General features: G+C 41.4%; 1 protein-coding gene across 1 annotated transcript in view; it reads right to left on the minus strand.

Moving 5' to 3' along the window:
* Positions 1-16,733: 16,733 nt before the first annotated feature.
* Positions 16,734-25,146, minus strand: part of LOC132017849 (DLA class II histocompatibility antigen, DR-1 beta chain) — a 22,940-nt gene continuing 14,527 nt past the window's right edge. The window contains exons 2-6 of the mRNA XM_059399959.1: positions 21,073-21,342; positions 18,707-18,988; positions 17,849-17,959; positions 17,368-17,391; positions 16,734-17,071 (exon numbers count right to left, since the gene is read on the minus strand). Of these exons, the coding sequence (XP_059255942.1) occupies positions 17,058-17,071; positions 17,368-17,391; positions 17,849-17,959; positions 18,707-18,988; positions 21,073-21,342 (701 nt within the window). The 3' untranslated portion in view covers positions 16,734-17,057. The remainder of the gene's footprint in view (positions 17,072-17,367; positions 17,392-17,848; positions 17,960-18,706; positions 18,989-21,072; positions 21,343-25,146) is intronic.

A 25,146-nucleotide genomic window follows, 5' to 3' on the forward strand; every position in this document is an offset into this window, starting at 1 on the left:
AATGAGACCACTGCTGAACTGAACTGACCTAATTTACCTCACTAAAAAATGTGGAATAAGATGCTAAGACTATACATGAAAGTTCAAAAATAATGGCTCTTGGAAGGATGGAGGCTAAGCCTGGTACTAGGGAATAGCTACAACTTGGTGCAAAGCAATGTCATTCCAGAAATACTGATCCGTACCCTTGTACAACAGAAAGTAGCTAGAGTGATCATTGTCCTATCCTCCAAAGAAGAGAATGGTGAAAACACTATTGAAGCCAGAGACCATCTTCTCCATTCAAATAGAAGAATGAAAACTAGAAGTCATATTCCCCCCTCAGGCATGGCCAACAAGCCAGGGAACATATACACCTAGGCTCAAGAGGTAGGAATGCTTGCTTATCATTCAAAGGCACCTGTAAAACAGATGGTTCACCAGCACTATGCTGGAGATTAAGCACTAGATGCGACCCCACTAGCTTAACGTAAAGAATATATTAAAGACTTTGTCATAAGATAATTCCTTGCAAGGATGGTCTCCACAAGTAAGAGAAGTCAGTTGACACCTTTTGGCCATATCAACACCAGTAAGAGCATCAGCACATGAATGTATAACAAACAACATCCCCATAGCTGGACACTGTGGGTACGGGTACTGTCAGGAGGCTAGAGGCCTCCCAGTGTTGCAGAAGGACTCATGTTGCATTTGTCACAAGACTCCCAGATGGTAATGACAGGTGGGGGCTAATTGGCCAGCCTCAAAGAAATTTCAGATGTGGAAAAAGGCATGCAAAACCAGGGATAAGGGAAAATAAGGAGACCAGCTCATTTGTCTTAAATGTCAGAGACAAGATATTTTCATAAGAGTTATAAAATCACTGAGAGTGACCAACCTTCAGAGAAGAAGTAAACATGGTGCTATCAGTGGTGACCCTAAGAAGATTTAAGTTCCCTGATAGGTTTTCTATAAAAGACCAACCATAAAAGCCCTCAACGTCAGTCCATTCAGGACCCCACTCATTCTACAGAGCTTTTTTTTTCTTTCCTTTAGGTCCTCACCTTCATTTAATAAACTTTCACTTCACTTCACCCTTTTGTGTCCATGAGATTCATTCTTCCACTCCTTGAGGCAAGAACCCTGCAATCCTGCAACGTTTCTGCTGCATTGGCCTGGGAAACTTCATTCCACTTCATTCATCAGAAGGCGAGTAATGCTGACTCTGTCTTTATGTTCTGGGAGGCTTATCTCCCCTGCTTAGTCCTCTTCTTCTGTAAAACACCGGGCACCTGTCCGCCATGCGAGAGCGACTAGTGCAGCCACAGGTCATAACACTCAGGTGACAGGCCTCAAGGAACGATTCAGTCAATCCCCCTTCCTGCACAGGTGGGGAAAGTTGGTCCCGCCCTAACCAGTTCCCTCTTTCCTATGGCATCTCTCCTCTTATGGTAAGTGTATCTGCACATCAGAGCTTCTGTAACTCCTGAGAGTGACAATGAACCTCAACTAAGGGGCTCTCTCTTGGAATTAGAAGCATTTTCCATCCTTCCTCATACTTTCTCTACGACTCTTGACCTTTCTTGGGTTCAGCAGCTTTTGTTATATCTCATAGTTGCTGTCTCAGCCATCATGAAGTTTTTTTTCCTTTGAGAACACCTATGATCTGGCTTCCGATGGATGGCTATTTCTGTTTTTGCCACCTGATAAAGCAGCTTCTCTATTGCCAGGTTCAGAACCAGAGATATTTGATGCATGCTGCATGATGATAAAATCAGATGAATCTCTTCATATGACTGCTCCCTACTTTGTGGGCTTTTATGTGCCAATGCCCTGGGGTCCATTGGCATTAAAATTAAGAAGGGGCTGGAGCCCCTAACCCCTAACGTAGGTGGAACCCAGGTCCCACCTACGTTGGCTGCACTGGTGGCTGGGGTTATTATGGTTCAGAGTTTCAGCAGCAGAAGATGTGGAACTATAATGACATTAAAGCTAGGGGTACACACTCCTTGGTGGGAACTTGCCTGCTGATGGGTCATCAAGTATATAGGAGAAGGGATTTTCAGACACTTCACGACCAAAATAAACCAAAGCATTTATCTGGGCTTTTGCTTATCAGAGCTTCGGGTGCAAACAAAATGAATGAGGGTTCCCTGGGAGGACTTTGAAGATACACCTGACAGAATTCCCCCTGACCAATTTCAGGCCCCATCCAGGGAGTGCACAGAAGACTAGTCATCGGGCACTCTAGGCCTGTCCCTGGACATCATAAGTGACCATGGAGTGCCTGAGACACATAAAAGGATGACAAGCCCTGGAGGTCACAGCCCAGGGAAACCTCTCACAAACTGTACACACCTGCCCACAAATCCCTGGAGAGTAGTGTGCACCCTTGACTATGGTTGAACTACTTAAAAGATAATAACATATTTCATTCTGTAATAGTCCAGAAGAGGGGGATGGTGTCTGGTGCAGATCAGAGTGGCCATTCCGGCTGTCCCAACTTTCCATGTCCTAGGGGTTTCAGCCACTCTCTCACTCTATTGCAGGGCCCAAGGGACATCTTGGCCAGAACACAGAGAGTTGATATGGGGGGACACCTTCGTACTCAGCTCTCCGTAATGGGTATAGGGTGATACCAGAATTGCAAGACGGGAAATGAGCCATCCTCAGTGGGATTCCTTCGGACCCTGCCAAACAATTCCTTCTAATTGCCAAACAATTAGAGAAGTAGTTTAGCCGGGCTATACACAGGTGGCCAATGAGATTGCAATACACATGTATGTATGTATGAAGGTTTTCTACTCCCAGGCCTGGCCCTGATATCCACTGAGGATAGAGAGACCCAGACTTTGGAGGGAAGGAATCATTAAAATTCTCTTTTACAACTAGCCTTGTACTGTAGGCGAAGGGCAAATGGGCTCTGGTCCTATATGTCCAGGTGTTCTTTGCTTCACGGGATGATAGAGAATTATGTAGGGCATGTAACCTGCCGGCTACAATGTCAAATGATAAAATAAGACCAGGAAAGGTATGTATAAAGGCAGTTGCTACCCAACTACCACTGGCCTCTAGAAGGCGCTTCCCCTTGCCCTAACAAGTTGGAAAAGGAGACTCCCTCTATAAAAGGGTCACCCAAAACACCAGATCCATTATCAGAAAGGCCTACTGAATTCAGTCCTGTAAAGGTGCATGTTTCCTACTCTTCACAGGATTTCAAACAAATAAAAAATGATTTGGGTAAATTCACAGATAGCCCAGACAAATATGTAGAAGTGTTTCAAAATCTAACCCAGACATTTGAACTAGATTGGACAGATGTTAATATTAAATCAGACATTAACTAGCACAGAGCAAAACGCAGCTCTACAGGCCACAGAAGCGTTTGAGGATGAACAGATGATGGCAGATGGAGAGACAGCGAGAGGAGGAGAGGAGGTCTTCCCCTCGGGGAAGCAGGCTGTACCCACAGGGGCCCTGGATGGAACTATGCTAACTCACTGGGAGTGTGGAAACAGGAGCACTTTCAGATGTACTCTGGAAGGGCTACGAAGGACTAGAGCAAAACCTTTAAATTATTCTGAATTGACACAGGTTATCCAAGAACCTCCTTCCACTTTTTTTCGGAAAGACTGAGAGAGGTTTTAATCCAGCGTACCTCCCTCTCCACAAAGACACCAGAGGGACGATCAATCCTAAAGGACAAATTTGTCATCCAACTAGCCCCTAATATAAGGAGAAAATTACACAAAAGGGCTGTTGGCCCTGATAATTCCCCGGATACTTCACTGAAGACTGCTAACAGAGTCTTCTTTCATCGAGACTGACAGGAGGCACAGCAAAGGGAGAGAAGAGACCAGAGAAAGGCTGTTTTTCTAGTTGTGGCCCTGAGAGGACAGTCCTACCTCATTACCGGGGAGAGATATATCAAGTCAAATGAAGACCACAATTCTGGTCACCCCAGGCCAATCCTTTGTCTCCCGCTAACTGAAATCATAGTCAACTCACAAGTGCAGGCTACACACGGAAAGGCAGGCCAAGCTTTAACAGCTTCTCCAGTTAAAATTTGTTTAAAGAACTCTTCTTCTTTTTCCCACACCAGAGGCAATATCCATTGAAACCTGAAGATAAAAAGGGAATGGAGGCCACTGTAAACAATTTTAAGGCTCAGGGTCTTTTACGGGCTTGTACTAGTCCTTGCAATACACCTGTATTGGGAGTCCCAAAGGCAAATGGGGAGTGGAGACTACTCAAGACCTGCGCCTGATCAGTGAGGCAGTGGTTTCTATTCACCCTAGTGCCCAACCCCTACAGGCTTTCAGCACAGATCCCAAGTAGCACCAAAAGCTTTTCAATCCCAGATCTCAAAGGTGCCTTCTTTCCCATCCTGGTGCATCCGGACTCCCAGTATTTACTCATATTCCAGGCTCTGACCCGGAAGGATGCCCAGCTCACGGTCCTGACTCAGGACTTCCGGGAGAGCCCTCATCTGTTTGTTCAAGTCTTAGCTGAAGGTCTTTTGGATTTCAAACTCCCCAAAATACCTGTGCTATGAGACCTGGATGACATCCTGCTATGTGCTCCCACTGCGTTAGCATCACAAAAAAGCTCAACCTCCCTCCTTAATTTTTTAGCCTCCCGGGGATATAAAGTATAGAAGGAGAAAGCTCAAGTATACCAGGTCTTTGCAAAATATCTGGGGCTGGTGCTGGCAGAAGAGACACGGGCCCGAGGAGAAGCCAGGATTAAGCCAATCTTATCCTTCCCTTTACCTCACACTCTCTGGCAGCTTTGGGGGTTCCTGGACATCACTGAGTACTCCAGACTATGGATAGCTGGGTAGGGGGAAAAGCGGGCCCCCGTATCAGTTAGTCATGGAAACACAATCTGTGGGAACCTCGATCATATAGCAGGACCCAGAAGTCCTTCAAATACATGAGAAACTCAAACATGCCTTGGTGAGAGCCCCAGGCTTGAGCCTTCCTATTGAGAAGAACTTTAATCTCTATGTATGGAAAGAAAAGGTTCTTTTCTTTCCATACATGCCTTTCCGTGTGTAGCCTGCACTTGTGAGTTGACTATGATTCCAGTTAGCGGGAGACAAAGGATTGGCCTGGGGTGACCAGAATTGTGGTTCTTGAGGTCATAACCCAACCCAGAAGCCCCACACAACAACCTGGGAGGTATGTTAGTAAGGAAGTGTGCCTAGGGGATGGCCAGCCTGTGTGAGAGCTGGGGCAGCAGTGACCCTTCTACCACCCGAAGCCCTTCAGGTAACCATGGGAGCAGATATTACCGTCTTGCCCCACATAACCTAATGGAGCTACTAGAATCAAAAGGAGGCCTCTGGCTGACAGATCACCGACTCTTAAGATACCAAGCCTTGCTCCTGGAGGGACCTGCTGTCTGCATAACACCCTGTCCAATATTAAATCCTGCCGCTCTTCTCCCGGAAGGTGGGACTCAATTAAAGTGTGATTGTGAACATGGTATTGTTCAACATTATGCAGCAAGGTCGGATCTGCCAAAGAAAGTCCTCACTCACCCTGGCTGGACTCTCCATACAGGTGGAAACTCATACAGAGAGCAGGGAATTCAAAACGCAGGATATGCTCTTATTACAGCTTTTGAAACAGTGGAGAGTAAACCTCTTTCTGCAGGCCCCAGGGCACAGTGAGCTGAATTAATAGCCTACCTGAGCTCTGGAGCCAAGTAAAGAAAAAACGGTAAACATACACACTGACTCTAAATACGCCTTTCTACTTTTGCTGGTTCATGCAGCCATCTGGAAGGAATGTAACTATTTAACAGCCAGTGGCCCTCCAATTAAATATCGTACAGAAATAGACCCGTTATTAACATCCTCGTCCTGCCTGAGGAGGTGGGGGTTACTCATTGTAAGGTCACGAAGAGGGCGCAGATGACATTATCGGGGAAATGCACTGGCAGACCTTACAGCGAAGGCGGCTGTGGGATCCTCCGATACTGTGGAGGCCCCCCTCATACAGAAACAATCTATCCTTAGTTTCAGACCCCCTCATTCCCCTGAGGAGATTCAATGGGGATTAACAAATAGTTTTTCTCTCCAGCCATCAGGACAGATGCAGACCGCCCAAAGGCCCCTCTTGCTGCCAACATCCCAAAGCTAGAACATGATGAAATCCTCACAGCAGAACTTCATCTGGGAAGACACAAAATGTACCAGATGATTCAGATGTTCTTTGCTGGACATGATTTGTCTAAAGTTATCCAGCAGGTAGTATTGGCCTGTGATGACTCTCTTCAGAATGATCCTAAAGCTAAATCTTTAGTCCTTCCTGGTCACCAGCACACAGGAGATTATCCTAGAGAAGACTAAGATAGATATCACTCATATACCCAAATCCTGAGGATTCCAATGCCTCTGGTCTTGGTAGTTCCCTTTATTAACTGGGTGGTGGCCTTTCCATGTAGAACTAAGAAAGTTCAGGTAGTCATAAAGGTGTTAAATGAAGGAATACCCAAATTTAGGCTGCCTTGGGGCACACAAACTGATAATGGGTCTTCTTTTAAGACCACTGTGACCCAAGAGAACTCTAAGGCTTTAGGAATCTAATACCATGGTGCCTGGAAACTTCAGTCTTCTGAAAAAGTTGAAAAAATTAATGATATCCTTAACGGGCCTTGCATTAATGTACTTCCCATGGCTTTGGCAAGAATATGGAATACTCCTCTCATTCAGAGACTTAGTCCATATGAGATCCTCTATAGTCATGCTCTCTTACTAATGATTTCCTAAAAATCCTAAACTGAATGTTCAGATCCAGCTTATCACTTCTTTAGTCTTGTAGCCCAACAACAGCTTAGACAACTGTCTGAAGACCGCAGGGCGCCACACTTGTCAACCAGGGGATATGATAGTCATAAAAGCCATCCCCTCTAACACACCCTCTGTGAAAGAGACCTGGGCAGGTCCACACATTGTCGTCCTTTCTACTCCTGCTGCTGTTAAAGTTGCAAGTCCGGAGTCCTGGATCCATCACTCTCGAATTAAGCCCTAGACCAGTGAACATAGAGATAAGGATCCCTCAACCTCCTCTGAAGACAATCACACTGATTCCTGTGAACCAGTCGAAGATCTCTGGTTCTTATTCAAGAAAAATAAGCAAGTAATCCACTATGAAGGTAATCTATATGTTAGCTTACCCATCAGGTGGACTGTAATCAGGCCACTTTGGCCTTGAAATATACCATCTTAACACCAGAAGTTATTAATGCAACTCTAGGGATTCCCCTGATTCTTACCTGTTGGTCCGATGCCAGTGGGCCCCAGTATGGAAAAAAGGAGACATGCTATCTGCCCACAAAGGGCCATGAGATATTTTTGTTTCACTAATTTAACTGACCAATACATACAACAAAATGAAAATGCTTCCATACAATTAGCTGTTAGCACCTGCTAGATGCTGGTGAACATTCATATGTGAAAATGCAAAGGGGAAATCCAGACATTGAATACCATTCATCTTAATACAAGATTTATTAACCCTGACCCCTTAAAACCCTTGTCTACCAATAACTTCTGTCCACATTTGGTGTAAACATAAAGAATCAGTGCCATTTTCATATAGTGAAGGTCATGGTCCTCAAGACTTACTTGTCAATAACCTCATTGGCATTGAAGCAACACAGGCCAAGCTACAAAATTTAAAATTAAGCCAAAGACACGATTCCCTGCTCTCACAGCAGCACCTAGACCCCCTCTGGGACTAAAGCATATACTAAAACGTAATCCTGTTTGATTGATTACAACACACCAATGCAACAGTGAATTTACTCTCCACATTCTATCACTGCAGGTTGATTTTCACTTACCAGGACTTGGTCTTTGTTTTGTCACAATAAGGTATATTGTGACTATATATATATATACAATATAGATAGATGATAGATAGATAGATAGATAGATAGATGATAGAATATTATACTATTCCCAATAAGGTATATTATACTATTCCCAATATTTCCCATAATTTTATAGGATTATGTTCCCTGGGACAAGTGGGACTATTAACATTGCCCAAATCCAAAAGTCAAAAGAGAGATTTGCTGCATTTATCATACGATTGCAATGATAATGTCATCCTCCTATTAGAAGCAGATACAACAGCTTTGACTATTTCTTTAGTGGACTCCTGGGATTTACATTAGGACTACAGCATGAAATAAGCAAAACAGTAAGCTTGCTCAGCAGAACTTGAAATGCTGTTTCCCAGGCACTTAGATGCACTCAGCCAAGAATTAAGTGAAGTCGGAGAGGGACTTCTTGAGCACCGGGCCACTACTGACTATTCACCATTGCCTATACCATTTGGCGGGAAAGGAGTTCTTCACATGTGTTGTTTTAACATACTGAAAACTCCCACAAGGTGTTCCAATTAGTAGGGAGCATTCGTGATCAATTAAGTAAGATCAAGAAATCCACTGTCTAGTTGATGGAATTGGTAACTGGGGAACTAATCTAAGAGAATTGATCACAGTTTTGAGCCTACCACTTCCTGCATGCTTATTCTTGCATGTGCTGGTGCACGCACCATTTGCTGTTCATCGTGACACCCCTGGAGCCACACCAAGGCTCCTTGGAGCAATCCCTGGATAGATTCTAACTGCCACGCCGTCTGCCACCCCATTTCCGCAGGAAGCTGCAAGAGCGGTCATCGTCCCTTTCCTAAGAGCAGTTAGGGTTACTGTTCCAGGAGGAGGAATGAGTGACGGACAGACAGGGCTAGTTAGGGAGAGATAGGTAAAGGGTTACATGACTAGCCTCACAGAAATCCCATATGTGGAAAAATGCTGAGGCATACAAAACCAGAGATAGGGAATAAAACAAGTTCACCTCCTTTGTCTTAAATGTCAAGATGAGATATTTTCCTGATAGTTACAAATTGACCACTGAAAGTTACCAAACTTCAGAGGAGAAGTAATCATGGTGTTATCAGTGGTGATGCCAAGAAGTTTACGTTCTGTGGTCAGTTTTCTATAAAAGATTGTCTGTAAAAGCCCTCAGTGTCAATCCACTTGGGAACCCACTCACTCTACAGAGCTTTTTCCTTTCCTTTATGTCCTCACCTTCATTTAATAAACTTTTGCTTCACTCTGCCCTTTTGTGTCCACAAGATTCATTCTTCAACTCCTTGGCACAGGAACCCTGCAATCCTGCAACAGTAGGACATTAGTTCATTCAAAATTGGCTCAAAATACCCCCATCCCCCCACCCTTGGTGACCTGGTGTCCTAATCCTTGGGAACAAGGGCTCACATCCAGTTCTGCCTTTGATCTCTTGCTTTATCTTGGTCAGAGCCCAACATGCACAGAAATAACTGCCTCTGAACCTCTAATACTCCGTACTGAGATGCAATGATTATTATGGGTCACACTCCAATGCGCATGTATAATAGAGACACAGTCTCTGATAATTCCAGGGGCAAAATATCTGCTATTATTCCCCCAGGAAAGGTACCTAAGCCAGGATATTGGCTCATGGGGACGAAACAATTACTGTGTTGTTGCTACATGAAGATTTGCCATATACATTGTCTTTAAAACATTTGTCTTATTGTCCCTGCCCTCACTGCTGATGCCCCTCCCTGTTCCCTCAGGAAGCATCTGCCTATCATAGGTCACCATTGATGCTGAAATTCACAATTGTTCCAACTCTCAGGTCTGTGGAATACTGAACGTAATGTCTCATACACAAAATGATCTTCTCATTTAGAGATCTCTTTTGCTGATGCCCTCAGTACATGGCTTTTGTCTTCTCCAGATTGCTGGGAAACTATAGTTTTAATATTTTATTTAGTCCTATACCATTTTCATGTTGCTATTTATATTGTTTCTGGGATATAAAGATGCAAGTCATGTCCTAACATCTGGCTCTAGGGCAATTATGGAAGAATGGCATGTAAAAGATTGTCCAGGCTATAAAGATGCTGGGGGAGGAGGGCAGGAGTGCTGATGGTACTGATCCTTCTTTGGCCTACTATCCTGTCCACATCGTCTTAATGACTCCCTCAGGGCTTTACATCCCAGGCCCCTTGGAGGTTATTGTATTTTCCTTGGAACTCTAGGCCATGATCAGAATGCAGGGAGACTTATTCCAGTCTTCCATATATCTGTTTAGATAACTGTTAGAAATAACAGTTTTTCCCCCTCTTATGTACACATGGTGTCACAAATACATTAAATGTTGTCTATGAATCAACTTTGTCAAACCCCTGATGTCACTACAATGCCCTCCTGTATGTCCCCCCACTCTATAAAATCTGTAACCTAAGTCTAGCTGCACAGGTGTGTGGATTGCCAGCTGCTGGATCCTTCCTGTCTGTACATGACCCTGAATAAAACTCTATAAACTGTATGGAGTTCCCACCTTTGTTTTTCAATCTCAAAGCGCCTTCACACTTTCTGGGGTATTTTACGGTCTCCACTCTCTAATGTTATGGAAATTTTTAATTGTGTCTTTTCTATTCCCTTTGTCAGTCCTTGTAGAAGTTTGTCAGTTCCACTGACCTTTTCAAAGAACAAACTTTTTGTGTCACTCATTTTTTCTATCGTTTTCCTTTTTCCAGTTTTGTTCATTTCTGCTCTTATTTGTACTAATTCTTCTCTTCGGCTTGCTTTAGGTTATTTTGCTGCTACTTCTTCTACATTATTGAGTTGGGAACATAGATTATTGATATGCCCCCTTTCTCTTTTTTTAATGTATGCATTTAGCACCATGTTTTTTTCTAATTACTGTTTTAATTATGCATCACAAATTAAATATATTTTCAAAATGTGTTATTTTCCCTTTCATTTAATTTAATGTATTCTATATGTTTCTTAAGACATCCTTTCTGATCCAAATACATTGTTCAGGGCCCAAGTGTTAGGAGGTGTACTGGTTTTTCTTTCTCTTACTGATTTTTTTTTTTTTTTTAAGTTGCCTCCACACCCACTGTAGAACTCAACATGGGGCTTGAACTCAAAACTCTGAGATCAAGACCTGAGCTGAGATCAGGAGTCCAACACTTAACCGACTGAGCCACCCACGTTCCCCTCTGTTACTGATTTTTAGCTTAATTCCACTGTATGCAAAGAACACAATCTGTAGCATTTCAGTTCTTTAGCATTTGTTTAAGTTTCTATATGGCCCATGAGACCATCTATCTTCACAAAGATTTCATGCATTTGAAAAGGATATATTCTGTTCCTATTTGGTGGAATGGTCTGTGTTAATTAGATTATGTTGGTGGATGGTGTTGAGTTCTATGGTCTTACTGAATTTCTATCTAGTGGTTTCATTAATTGTCCAAAAAAGAGTACTGAAGCCTTCAAGTATATTTGTGCTTTTGTATATTTCTTCTTTCAGTTTTATCAGTTTTTGTTTCACCTACTTTGCAACTCTGTTGTTTGGTACATACACATTTAGGATTGCTATGTCTTCTTGGAAGATTATCATTATGATTATTATGTATCACATCTCTGTACCTGTGACCATATTCTTCTATCTGAATCCTAATGTAACTCATACAGCTATCCCTACTTTTTTTTGGTAATTGTTTTCTTGGGCTTATCTTTTTGAATTATTCTATTTCAGACTTTCCATATTGCTAAATTTTAAGTGAGCTTGTTGTAGACAGCACAGAAGGGTCATTTTTTTCCAAACTGAAGTGTGTCTGTTAATTGATGGTTTAAATAATCTACATTTAATGCAATTATTATTATGTGAGTGCTTTTGTTGACTATCTTACCATTTGTTTTGAGTTTACACAGCTCCTTGAATCTTTAGGTGCATGTCTTTTGCAGGGTTTGGAATATTCAGTCAAGTTGCCCTCAAAAAGTTTGTCATTGTCACCTATTTTTCATCTCCTTCTGGAACTCAAATAACACAAATATTTTATGTTTAGTTTTAGTCCCACAGATTCTTCATCATGAAGTAATAATAACAAATATTATGAATAAGTTTATAAAAATAAATTTTATATGTAGTGGATAAATTACTCAAAATATGCAATGTACCAAAGCTCACAAATGATGTATAAAATAAAGAGTTTCTTATATAATAAAGAAAATAAGTCCATTCTGTTCCATAACAAAACCACAAGTTTAGCTCTCCAGTCAATTCTTCAAAATATTGAAAAAAGAAACCACCCTAATTTATACAAACCTCCAAAAGAGTAAAAAGAGAAAAAAATTTGTAAGTAAAAAATGAGACCAGGATAACCTTTATTTGAAAACCTAACAAGGACACTGTAACCAAAAGAAATATACAGACTAGTCACTCTTATAAAGACAGATGTCAAATTCTTAAGAAAAAATCATCAAATTGAATTCAGTGATATTCAAAAAGTACAATACATCATGACTATTTGGAATTTACTCCCAGACTGCAAGGTTATTTTAACATTTAAGAATTAATTAATGCATTTTATCATACTAAGTTAAAGAAGGAGGCAAGAAATATGACCATCTTCATAGAATCATAAAATATTATTTGACATAATTCAACACCTGCATTTAATTTTTCTATATCTAGATTTTAAAAATCTATTGAAAGTGAATTTTCTTGATCTAAGAAGAAATAGCTACCTACTACACACATCAGACTCATTTACCACCCCCAACTTCCCACTTTTGGCAATCACCCATCTCTTCTCTGTGTCTGTGAGTTTGGCTCTTTAGGGGTTTTGGTTTTTTTTTTGTTTTGTTTTTTGGTTTTTTTTTAGTTCAACATATAGGTGAGATCACTCTAATTTGCCTTTTCTCTGTGACATATTTCAATTAACATAATGTCCTAAAATTCTCTTCATGTTGTCACAAATGGAAAAACTTCATTCTTTCTTGTGGCTAAATAATTTTTGTTGATGTATGTATACCTTCTTTGCTTTACCCATTCATCTCTTGATGGACACTTAGGTTGTTTCCATATCTTCTCTACTGTAAATAGGGCTGCAATGAATATGAAGATGCAACAATCTTTTCAAATTAGTGTTTTAATTTTCTTTGTTTAAATACCCAAAAGTAGAATCCCCAGATCCTGTGATATGTCTATTTTTAATCCTTTTGAGAAATTTTCACACTGTTTTTCATAGTGGCTGCACCAATTTACTTTCACTCCTATAGCGCATAAGGGTTCTTTTTGTCACATCCCTGAAAACAACCCCTGTTATTTCTTGTCTATTTGATAATACCGTCCTAACAAGTGTAAAGTGATATGTCAGTTTTGGATTGGATTTGCTTTGTCTTAATGATTAGTGATATCGAGTACTTTGCATGGGCCTGTTGGTCACTGGTATGGATGCTTTGGGGAAATGTGTATTCAGATCCTCTACCCAATTTATAATTAGATTGGGGCTTTTTTGCTTTTAAGTTGAAAGAGTTCTTTATGTATATTATTTGCAAATATTTTCTCCCATTTTATAGTTGCTTTTTCATTTGCTGATGGTTTCCTTTGTTGTGCAAAAGCTTTTTAGTTTCATGTAGTTGCACAGTTCATTTTTACTTTTATGGCCTTTAACTTTGATGTACTATTTCAAAAACTCATCACCAAGATAGATGTCAAGGACTGACCACCTATGTTTTCTTCCAGGAGTTATATGGTTTCAGGTATTACATTCATGTCTTTATCCATTTTTTGGTTTTGGGGGGGTATATAGTGAGATAATGATTCGTTTTCATTTATTTGCATGTTGCTGTCCAGTTTCCCAACACCATTTATTGAAGAGACTGTACATTCCCCATTGTATATGTTTGAAATGCTATTTTAAGCTGAACTCAACCGTTCAGAATCTAATTCTGGACTCTGCTGTATTTGTGTATTTAACCAATAATGAACCAATTCCAAAAAGAGTGCCTATCAAAATTGATGCAGAACAGATTTTAGCATTGTATCAAACTTAATATTCATTAATGTTTTTGTTTGAAAATTTTCTGGAAAATGCATGTTTCTTTAAAAATTAAGTATGAGCACACTAACTTCTAAGAACAAACAAATAATCCACTTGCTTAGTTGCTGTTTTTAATTGCAATTGGGTTTATAGCTGCCATTTAATACCCTGTATTTAAAAAAAAAAAAAGCAACCTCAAAACCTTCATGATGCTGGTCCTCAACAATCAATCATCCTTCATGAGGAAATAATTAAAAATAATAACACTAATAATACCTGATACTATAAGTTCCTTACATGAAATTGTTCTCCTCTACTGCATCTAACATTTCTTTCTTCCTGAACAAGATTATTTGCTCCCATCTTTCCAATCCATCAGGTGAGGCAGGCCCAGCCCACAAAGGATGGGGCATGGTTTGTCTGAGAATACCACAGTAATCCCATGGTTCTCCCAATGTGTGGGGAAGTAGGTCACTGGGGACACTCAAAAATGTTTAGTTCTCCCTTAAAGCATATGAACAGAAACAATTCCCTTTTCCTGCCTTTGTAAATTATGAAAGAAAACGAAGCCTAAAGCCACTGAAGGCACCCTACTACCATTTCAGGAACACTGACATGTGGTGTATGATAGAGAGATGAGATACAAAGTGCCAGGATCACTGGAGACATTACGGGTCTGATTAATTGACCAGTTCTGGAGATGAGCTACCCTGGATCTGTCTGCCATGTGAGACAAGGAGTTAAAGGAAAATAAAGCAAATTAGATTGTTTTTTCTCCACTGGCAACAGAAAGCATCTCCACTGAAATATTCCTGCCATACATTTTAATTCTACATTATAATGTCACACCAGAATCTAACATAAATGACACAACGTCTCACCTTGGACAACACAACAAAAGTAATGTTGCAGCCTTGGGATCAAACGGGGTTTGATAAAGCCATAGAAATGTTGGATACATGACTGTTAGCTTATTAAACTCCCACAGGTTGATAAACTTCTTCACATCAATAATGCATGATAGGACCAAAACATGCATAAAATAAACTTCGAATTGGCTTGATAATTATGGCTGTCTCTGATAGTAGAAAAATTGTGTTGAAATCTCTATTACCCTGAAATGAACCTCTGAATCTATTGTCTACTCTTAGATTTGATTTACATTTCAAAGTGACTATTCAGACAGAATATGATAGCAGAACTCATCATCTCCTTAACCAATCTAGGGGCATTCTTCTGAAACCTTTCCAACTCATACCATTGAAGTCTAAGGAATTTAGAACTATGTACTGATTTACAATTACAGTTCCACAGTGTTTTATCAAAGGGCCAAAAATATTTGGTTTACATTCTAGTGTGTCTCCCACCATATAATTTTTGTCACATTTGTTTCATCATTGCAGTCTGGTTTTAGTTTTTATGTACTGTGTTTCTAAACTTTTTATTTAAATCTTTTATTATATAAAATAGTTGAAATTTCCTCAAATTATTAAAGAAGACATATTCAGAAAAGTCCAGCCTTCATCTCTGTTCCTTTCAAAGTATTCATTCATTTTGCCCAAGATACGACCATTTTTTTCTAAAAAAAAAATTTCTATTGTCATAGAGAATTATGTGGCTTAGAAATGATAGATGTGATATATATAAAATGAGTTGATATAGCTATATATTCCTATTCTCTTCCTCTATCTTATTAAAGTGTAGTGTGCTATATAAATTTTCCTGTACCTATAAAAATGCTTTAGAGATTATTTTATAGTAAAGTGTTATTTTTCTTTCCAGTTGCATAGTATTTCATTGTTTATATGGACATCAGATTCATAACTTCCCCTTTCTTTCCCAGCACTGCTTCTGATTTCTACTAAGATAATATCTCTCTGGGATATTCCTGTAGACAGTAAGTTTATACACAATCTGGAAGGGTCAGAAATGCAACTTTTCCCCTAGAGTCACGCTTTGTCCAGATGATCTGAGACTTAGTTATGGGGAAGGCTGCATCCCAAGCCAGAGTGTCAGCATGCCACCGAGTTTATCTGAGAGACAGAAAAAGATGGAAGTATTGATAGAGCTCACCATCAGTATAAGGAAAGGGGTTTACTCAGCTTTAGTTTCCTATAAAAAATCAGGGAAAGGGGCACCTGACTGGTTCAGTCAATGGAATATTCAACTCCTGATCTCAGGGTTATGAGTTTATGTCCCACATTGGGCGTGGAGTGTATTTAAAAAACAAAATGGAATTCAAATATTAAAAATGAAATTAAAAAAACCAAAGATAAAGAGACAAAAGAATGTGATTACAAAAATTCTAAGGGCATCATATCCTTAACTTACTTGCATTTCTGGGACATCTGGGTGGCTCAGACATTTAACGGAGTCATCTGCTTTTGGCTCAGTTCATGCCCAAGGATCCTGGGACTGAGTCTCACATCAGGCTCCCCACTCAGCGGGGAGCCTGCTTCTCTCCCTCTGCCTGCCACTCCCCACCCCGACAGATAGATTAAAAAATCTTCAAAAAAAAAAAAAGCGTACTTGCATTTCTCATATTTTTTGACCCCTTTCCTTATCCCATGGTGCAAAGGGACTTGTGTGTTTGTGTGTGAGAACACAAACATGTAGAGCACCAACATCATGTGGGTCATTAAGGGATTCTTCCTAGACCCAGAAAACATGTTTAATTACAGAATGCATAAAGCCCAAGAATAAACAGGGAATGAAACAAGGATACCTTCTATGATCTACATCCTGAGCAAAATTCTAGAATATAAACAAAAACTATTATTTTATTGTGACGGAATCCCCCCTTTGTCTTCTTTTATGCTTCTTTTCCTTGAAACTATACAAAGCAGATGATTTTCACTCCATGTTTATTTAAGAAAAGCTTATGAAGACACGTGAGAAGAAGGTGAGCTCCCATGCAAGGGAGGCAGGAAGGGCCACACAGAAGGGTACCGGGAGAGAAGGCAAGATGAGTTACTGCAGTCACACTGGGGCGTCTAGGTCAAGGAAGGGGCAGAGAGAGCCACCGGGAGGACAGATGCTGCAAGGTCACTGAAGCCGGGCCAACCACATCTGAGAAAGCACTGTAATTGTGGAGGAGTGAGAGCTGGAAGCCTTTCACTCTGCGAAGAAGCTGGGAAGGAAGGTTCTTCCTGGAGTGTCACCATCTCCACGTCAGCTCAGGAGACCTGCAGAGACAGAGCAGAGTGTTGCTTCCAGACTCACCTCTCCAAGCAGCCTCTTCTCCCAGGGTCTTAATTAAAGCCCCGCAGTAAGAAGAACATATTCTTAGGTCTCCATGAGACAAAGCTATACTACAACATGGGCCTTCAGAAGGTTCAGTATAAACTGCCTGATTTACACTGAAGGAAGCTTCAGTGTAAACTGCCTGATCCAAAGTCTTTCCCATTTTCTCTGTCTTTCACCTTTACCACCTGTTCCGGAATAACCAAATCTATCACTAAAGAAGATGAAAGAGCATTACCTGCTGGCTGAAGTCCAGAGTGTCCTGGGAAAGAGAAGGGAAGACATATACTTAACAGATGAGGTAAAATTGTGCCCACACATAAGGTCCCAGCTCCAGACCCGCCCCTTAGATTCTCTAACAACACAACCCACATGACATGATGCCAAAGTGGAGAAAAAGTGAAAGATGTGACCCATGAAACTTCCAACACACAAATACAGTGAGATTTCACTAGCTTTAGTGGCTCTTCGTGCATTTGGCCCAGGATCCCAAACCAAGATCCCCACGCTTGTTAACCTCTCTCTATCTCTACAGGACATAACCTCTTATGCTAAAACCCAATAACCATGGTCTGTTTTTTAGATTTCTTAGAAATCTGAGGTCAAATTGGGAAAGAAAGGCTTCATACAGGGCCACTGGTACACAGAGACCTTATTTGATCAAAGCTGTATTTCTCCCCCACAGGGTCTCTATGGAGTCTCACCAACAGGTGCCTTACCCTTCTGATTCCTGAAGTAGATGAACAGCCCCACCACGAGGAAGAGCAGACCCAGAACAAAGCCTCCAGTTCCACTCAGAATCTTGCTCTGTGCAGACCCAGACTGTGCCCCTGAGAGAAGAAACAGTTTTAGTCATTTTTACACCAAATTGAATTTCAATGGACACTCTGGGATTGAGAACTCTGAGAATGAGGAAGGCAGGCTGCCTTGAAGATATCGAATAATTGGCAATTTCTGGGAAAGAAATTTAAAAATCACATTGCAGAAATGCAAAATTTAGGCACTGAACTTTTTAAATATCACAGCTCTGACAAATCCACTACTTCAGCATCAATGGATGAGGAGCCCGGGGTCCATGAAGCTGAACAGATTGTGCAGGGCACCACAGATAATGAAAGACAGAGTCAAGATTAGATTCCTCTCAAGTCAGGAAGGTCCCTACATTATGGAGGATGTGACTCTTCTGAGACCACAATCAACAACTCACAGCAACAGTGCTTGAAGCACAAACCCAGCCCGAGGCAGGGGACTGATCCCCAGTGTGAAGAGGGAACCATGACCTGTGAGCCATGGAAAATGTCAAAACATGTTCTCTGTTCTGCCTGTTCTGCCTGCCAGGCATAACTGCCTCACCAGGGAATACAGGATCTGTACAAATGATCACAGGATATCTAGGAATTATCAGAGGATTTCTACCACAGGATATCACATGGCTACCCCCAAGTGATCTGTGCTGAAGAGAAGAGATCTTGGAGCAAATGAAAACATGGTGTAAGGAGAGAGAACCCTGACACTCAGGAAAAGCAAAGTTCCCTCCTTAGTGGGTGAGGAACTTAGGAGGTCAGAGAGCTTCTCACTCCATTCCACGGTGACAGGGCTCGTCAAACTGGGGTGCTCCACTTGGCAGGTGTAGACCTCTCCACTCTGAGGAACTGTCTCCAGCATCACCAGGGTCTGGAAGGTCCAGTCTCCATTTTGGATCAGGCCTGTGGACACGACCCCAGACTCCTCTTCCTGGCCATTCCGGAACCACCTGACTTCAATGTGGCCTGGATAGAAACCATTCACAGAGCAGACCAGGAGGTTGTGCTGTTGCAGGGGCTGGGGCTTCATAGGATACACAGTCACTGTAGGCTCCACTAGAAGAGAAGAGGTAGAGGGACTCAGTGAGGACGACAGACTCAGTCTCTGGTGTTGGCTGCCTCCAGTCTCTGGTCCCAGGCTGAGTCTCAAGCAGGCTTCCCCCAAAGCTGACCATGTAGCCCAATAAGACCAGTATTGTGAGCCTTGAGTTTCATCCTGACAGCATGGGTCCATTCGATTTGAGAGCTATTGGGGAAATTTGTGGGATTTAGTTTTCATAGTATGAAGCAGTTAATCCTTGTAGAAGTGTTTCCAAGTTTTGTAAGGCATAAAGTGTTTTAAAAGCACAATTTCTGGAGCAGGCTGACCGGGTTCAAATCCAGACTCTGCTACTTTACTGATTCATCCTGGGAGAATTTTGACATTCTTCTGTGCCCTAGCTTTCTAAGGTATAAAGGGGAATAGTGATATCAACTTAGCTCTTATAGTTATGTGAAGATTAATGCACCAAAGTATGTAAAACGGTAACTGGAATTTAGCCTTCAGTATGTGTTAACTACTTATTATCTTTGTTTTGTTGCTCAAAGCAGGGTGGATAAATTGGGAAACAGCTTGAGGTAGATAGGGAAAGAGAGTATGAAATCCCGGGAATGCTACGCTCACACCTTGGAACAAGCCAGACATGGTTCTACCCTGGGAAGCAGGAAAGACAGAGCTGGTTCTCTAGCTCTGGGAGCTAAGTCCAAGAACAGCGAGAGTCCTGAAAGAGGAAAAAGAGCAAGGAAACTCATTTACTTAAAAAAGTTCTCATAATTTCACCAGTTGATCAATCCTTCTTTTTTGCAGTATAAAAATATCTATTATTAGAATTGTTATCATTTTATAATTGTCTCCCATTTACAACTAACATTTGAGTTCAGGGCAAGGTCTGAGACTCACTAATAGGTATCCTTAGTGCCCAAGACCATCCCTGACACTAAAGCCTGAATAAATGTAATTTCTGTTTTGGTAAAAGGAGAAATACAAGATAAGCTTTTTATAATACCATAAAATGATAGATTTAAGAAATTACTGCTAACAATTTTGTAGTATATTTCCTTAAATAAGAATGTTTACATCCTTAGCAAAAGAAGTAATAAACAGAACTAAAATACAAACCACAAACTAGGGAAAATGCTAGATCAAATGTCAGCAAAGTGCTCATAATCTTATTTATGGAGCATGCATAAAATCACTGAGAAAAATACCAAAACCCCAGAGATAATAGACAGTAGATAATTTTTAAAATGGTAAAAGTGATTCGACAGATAATACATGAAAAAATGTTCAATAATCTTAGAAAGCAAAGAAATAGAGATTAAAAATTAACAAGATAAATTTTCAATTGAGCATGTGGCAGTATTGAAAAAGGTCTAGCAAAGGGGAATGTGAGGCGAATTGTTACAACTATATCAAAAAATCATATGCAACTCCTTAAATACTTTTATCATTATAAAAACAGCAGTATCAATATGTTTTGTAACAAAAATATAATTAAAAATGCAGTTTCAAAATCATTTTAAGTGTGTAAGAATACATATGCTAAGAAACAAAGCAAGGAGCTTCTGGGTGGCACATTACACTTTTTAGGTCTCCACCACCACCACCATTAGGTCTCCACCACCTGCCTAGTGTTCCCTGCACCTGCAGCTCCTGAGCTCCCCTCACCTCTCCCTGAGGGGCCACCAAGGATGTCAGATGTCCCCTCCTGTGTCCTTGCCTCACACCCACTCTCCCAGCCCATCCCCCACATCCAGGCCCACAGGCCAGCTCACACTCATTCTCTGCCCCCCTCACTTCAGAGCACAACTCTCACACACTACCCTACAGCCACACAGGGACACAACTGCACTGTCCCCACAACCACACAGGGACACAACCATACAATCACAACCACATACTCTGCGCAGTGACACAAACAGACCACAGTGTCCCTGACAGGGCACTCTCACAGGGATCCTTCTAAATTGTAATTGCTCAAGACCCTGTGTGCTCACCACGAGTCTGTCTCACAGTTTCTCTCTATCTCTCTCTCTCTCTCTCTCTCTCACACACACACACACACACCCCTTCCCCCAACCTCCGCCCCTGCCGCGCTCACCTCGCCGCTGCACCGTGAAGCTCTCACCCACCCCGTAGTTGTGTCTGCAGTACGTGTCCACCGCGGCCCGCGTCTGCTCCATGTAGTCCTTCTGGCTGTTCCAGGACTGAGCGACCGGCCGCCCCAGCTCGGTCACCGGCCGGAACTCCCCCACGTCGCTGTCGAAGCGCACGAACTCCTCGCCGTTATAGACTGCTTTGATCAGTAACTGCACCCGCTCCGTCCCGTTGGTGAAGTAGCATTCCGACTTCACCAGCAACAGGAAATGTGCTGTGGGGACAGAGACGATCCGGTCACCCGCGGGCTCCCGGAAAACGCTGACGGCGGCTCCCTCGCTGGCTCCCCCGGCGCCCCCAACCACCAGCACACACCGCCCGTCTTCCCTCTGCGGGCGGCGGGAGAGGCGGCCACTGGGTCCCGGGCTCGGCGGCGGACCCCCAGCCTGAACAGCGAGGATCCTTGCCCCTCACCGCCTCCTCCTGGACGCCTGCGGCTGACAGACACGGGCCTCCCTCCTCGCCTCCCACAGCCCTTTCCCCCGCCTTAAACACGTCCCACCTACTTCCTCGCCCCCTGAACCCTCGGTTTGGTGCGAGCTGAGAATCCCCTGCCGCCCCTGCGAATCCAGAGAAGGAAACAGAAGCGTCCCCTCCACTCCTGGAGCTGAAAATGCAGGGAAAGTGACGCTCAAAACCCAGCCAGGCCAGACTTTGTACGGGGTGAGAAATGTCCCAGGAGACGTGTGCAGTTCTAGAGCCGAGAATAATTGGATGATCTCAGTTTCCTTGGAGTGCCAGAGAGGTGGTCTCAGGGTGACATTCCAGATGTGACATAAAAGATTAAGTAGATGTGAGCTGGTGTGTGTGTGTGTGTGTTTGGGGTAAAGGGAGTCACGTTTCGGGTCAAGGTCATGTAACTGTGCAAAAGCTTGAAAGAACTGAGAAACTTCCTATAGAAACCAGTGAAAACAGTTCACTGAAGCAGACAGGGAGACCAAGGAGAAGGATGTTTAGAGACATCACATGGGGTGGTAATATTTGACTTATATACTGAATTCAAAGGCATATGAGTGAGGAATTTTACGGAGATTAAAACCATGGTTATAATACAGTGTATCCATCTTTACATTTCCAAATTTAGAAGTCTCAGAAAACCAGATTACATTAAAGATTTTGATGCAGAACCCATTTGACAAATCAAGTCTTATGAAGTAAAGGATCAAATACGTCAGAGCTCTAATTGGTCAACCAGTCACATATGCTTCTGTAGTCCAATATATGTAAACATACACAAGAATATATGTATACATATATATGCATATATATGCATATACATGCACACATATGTATACATGTATGTATATGTTGATCTTTCTGTTTTATGTTGAATCAAACTAAGAAAAATTTTATTCAAGTATAATTAACACAGAAATTTTTAAAAATGGGGAAAATACCTCTATTTAAAAGGGAGACAAAGAAAAGGGAGCATTTGACATTATCTATAGAATAGAATGTAGAATTAATACAAAAGTTTGATACAAGTTACAGAAAAATACTTGTGGCAGTCACAATTTATGCCTTATAAAGGCATGTTGTTGAAAGATAACAAGAGATGGCGATGATTGAGAAATCATGAAATATTCAAAAACATTACAAAAGGCAAATAGTATAAAAATAAAGATTGTGTCTTGCATTGATTGAATGGGCTCAACAAGAAATTGGTGAATTTATACAACTTTATAGTTTATTATTTCTGTATTTAAACAAACTGAAATAAACCACAAAGACCTGAATTGGAAAGTAAGTGTGTGTATAAATTGTGAGTCTATAGAGTTTTGAGAAGCAGCACAGTATAAATCAGTGTTTTCAACCTCAGCACTGTTAACATTTTGGGGTTCTATTTGTTTGAAATTATACCCCGTATATTTTCCAACTACAGTGGTACAAAACTAAAGGCCAACAATAAAAGCTGGAAAATCTACAATGTAAATATTAAGTATTTATATGTAAATATTAAACAACACACTACTGCACAAGCAATGGGCAAATAGGAAATCAAATGGCAAATCAAAATATGTCTGAAAAGAAAAGAAAAAGAAAACACAAGAGAACTTTATGCTATAAATGCTTGTACTAAAAGAAAAAGTTCAGCTCTCTTCACCAACAATCCAAGATGCTGAAAGGAAAGGAAGCTGAAGAAGAGTGGCTCTGGACCCTGGTGAAGAAGCAGGAGGCCAACAAGGTGGTCAGCCCCGTTTCAGAAAATACCCAAGAATTTTGGAATAGGACAGGACATGCAGCCCAAAAGGGTTCTCACCCACTTTGTCAAATACATTCCATGTAGCCACAAAGGGCTATAAATGTCTAAAAGTTCCTCTCACAACTAACTAGTTCCTAAGCCTTGGACAGCCACACAGCTACTCAACTGCTTAAGCTGGCCCACAGATTCAGACCAGAGGCAAAGCAAGAGAAGAAGCGGAGATTGCTTTTCAGACAATCTGAGGGTTTTGAAGGGGCCGGGGGGGAGGGGTGGAGGGGAGGTTGGGGGAGTAAGGTGGTGGGTAGTAAGGAGGGCACGTATTGCATGGAGCACTGGGTGTGGTGCATAAACAATGAATTCTGTTACGCTGAAAAGAAATTTTTTTTTAAAAGATAATTAGGAATATGCTGAGAAAACAATCTAAGAATTGTGCATAATTAAAACCAAAATTATGCAAACATTTCTAGCATTTTTGTTAAAAGAAATGTTTGTATTGATTTTTAAGCCAGGATTTGCAGCTTCTATAATATAGAGGTGGAGAGACAGTTGGGTGCACCCCTCAAAACCTGATGCTTCTTAATTTGTGTATTTGAGGACACACCAATGGAAAAGTAACTACAATCGTCACCCAAAAATCACTGTTCGGTGGATTAACTGAGTTGAATGCTCACAACATTCCCAGGAGGTATTTGTTTCTCAAATTTATGTGTGAGAAAAATGGGCCTGGGTAGTATGGCAGACTAATAGCAGTTTACTCAAATTTATGCTTTGTTTGTTTGCTTTGTTTTGTTTGGTTTTCTTACTATTTTCCCCCTAATGTTAAAGAACAAAATTAAACCAAGTACATTTGAAGATCTAATTGTCTGTATTAAACAATTATAAGTTGGGCAGGATCCCACCTAGCAAGGGGTAGGATTCTGCTGAGCGGCAGTTAGTCTCCAACTAATTAAGTCAGTTAAATTGTCTAAATTCTCAAACATGGTAAATGGAAGAAAGAATTCTTGAATGCAAGTTACAGAATTTAAAAATCACAATTTCTCTACCACAAAGAAAGCTCTGCGTGTGTGAGTGTAGGTGATGATAAACAGGCCTGGGTACAGTAGGATCCTTTTGACTGGGATCAGGCACCAAGTACATCAGTGTTTCTGACGAAATTGATTTATAACCAACAGGCCTTTGTCATGTGCAGACATATTTTAAAGCTGTTCTTTCACTTGCTGCAACTGCCATGTGTTACTGTTTATAACTTTTAGAACTACTTGGCATTGTAAAAAATAAAAATAATAATAACATTACTGTGATTTAAACATTGAAAAAAAAAAAAAAAAGAAGCAGAGATTGCTGGCCTGGGCTAAAAAGAAAGCTGCCAGTACAGGGAGATAAACCCCCATAAGAAGCCTCCTGTCCCTGGAACTAGGGTTAATCCTGTCAGGACCTTGGTGGAAAACAAGAAGACTAGCTAGTAGGGATTGCACATGATAAGGATCCCACTGAGCTGGATGTCTTCCTGCTTGCCCTGTATCCTAACATGGAGATTCCCCACATGATTAAGAGAGAGGCCAGACTGCATTGTCTGGTCCACATGAAGATCTGCACCACAGTGGCCTTCATATAAATTAATTTGGAAGACAAATGAGCACTTCTTAAGCTGTTGGAAGCTATCAGGTCAAATTGCAATGACAGATACGGTGAGATCCACTGTTCTGGGAAGGCAATGTTCTGAGTCCAAAGTTGGTGATTCACAGTGCCAAGTTAGAAAAGCCAAAGGCGGGAGGAGTCAAGATGGCGGAGAAGTAGCAAGCTGAGACTGCTTCA

This window comes from Mustela nigripes, chromosome 5, assembly GCF_022355385.1.
Source record: "Mustela nigripes isolate SB6536 chromosome 5, MUSNIG.SB6536, whole genome shotgun sequence".
In the NCBI taxonomy this organism is placed as follows: domain Eukaryota; kingdom Metazoa; phylum Chordata; class Mammalia; order Carnivora; family Mustelidae; genus Mustela; species Mustela nigripes.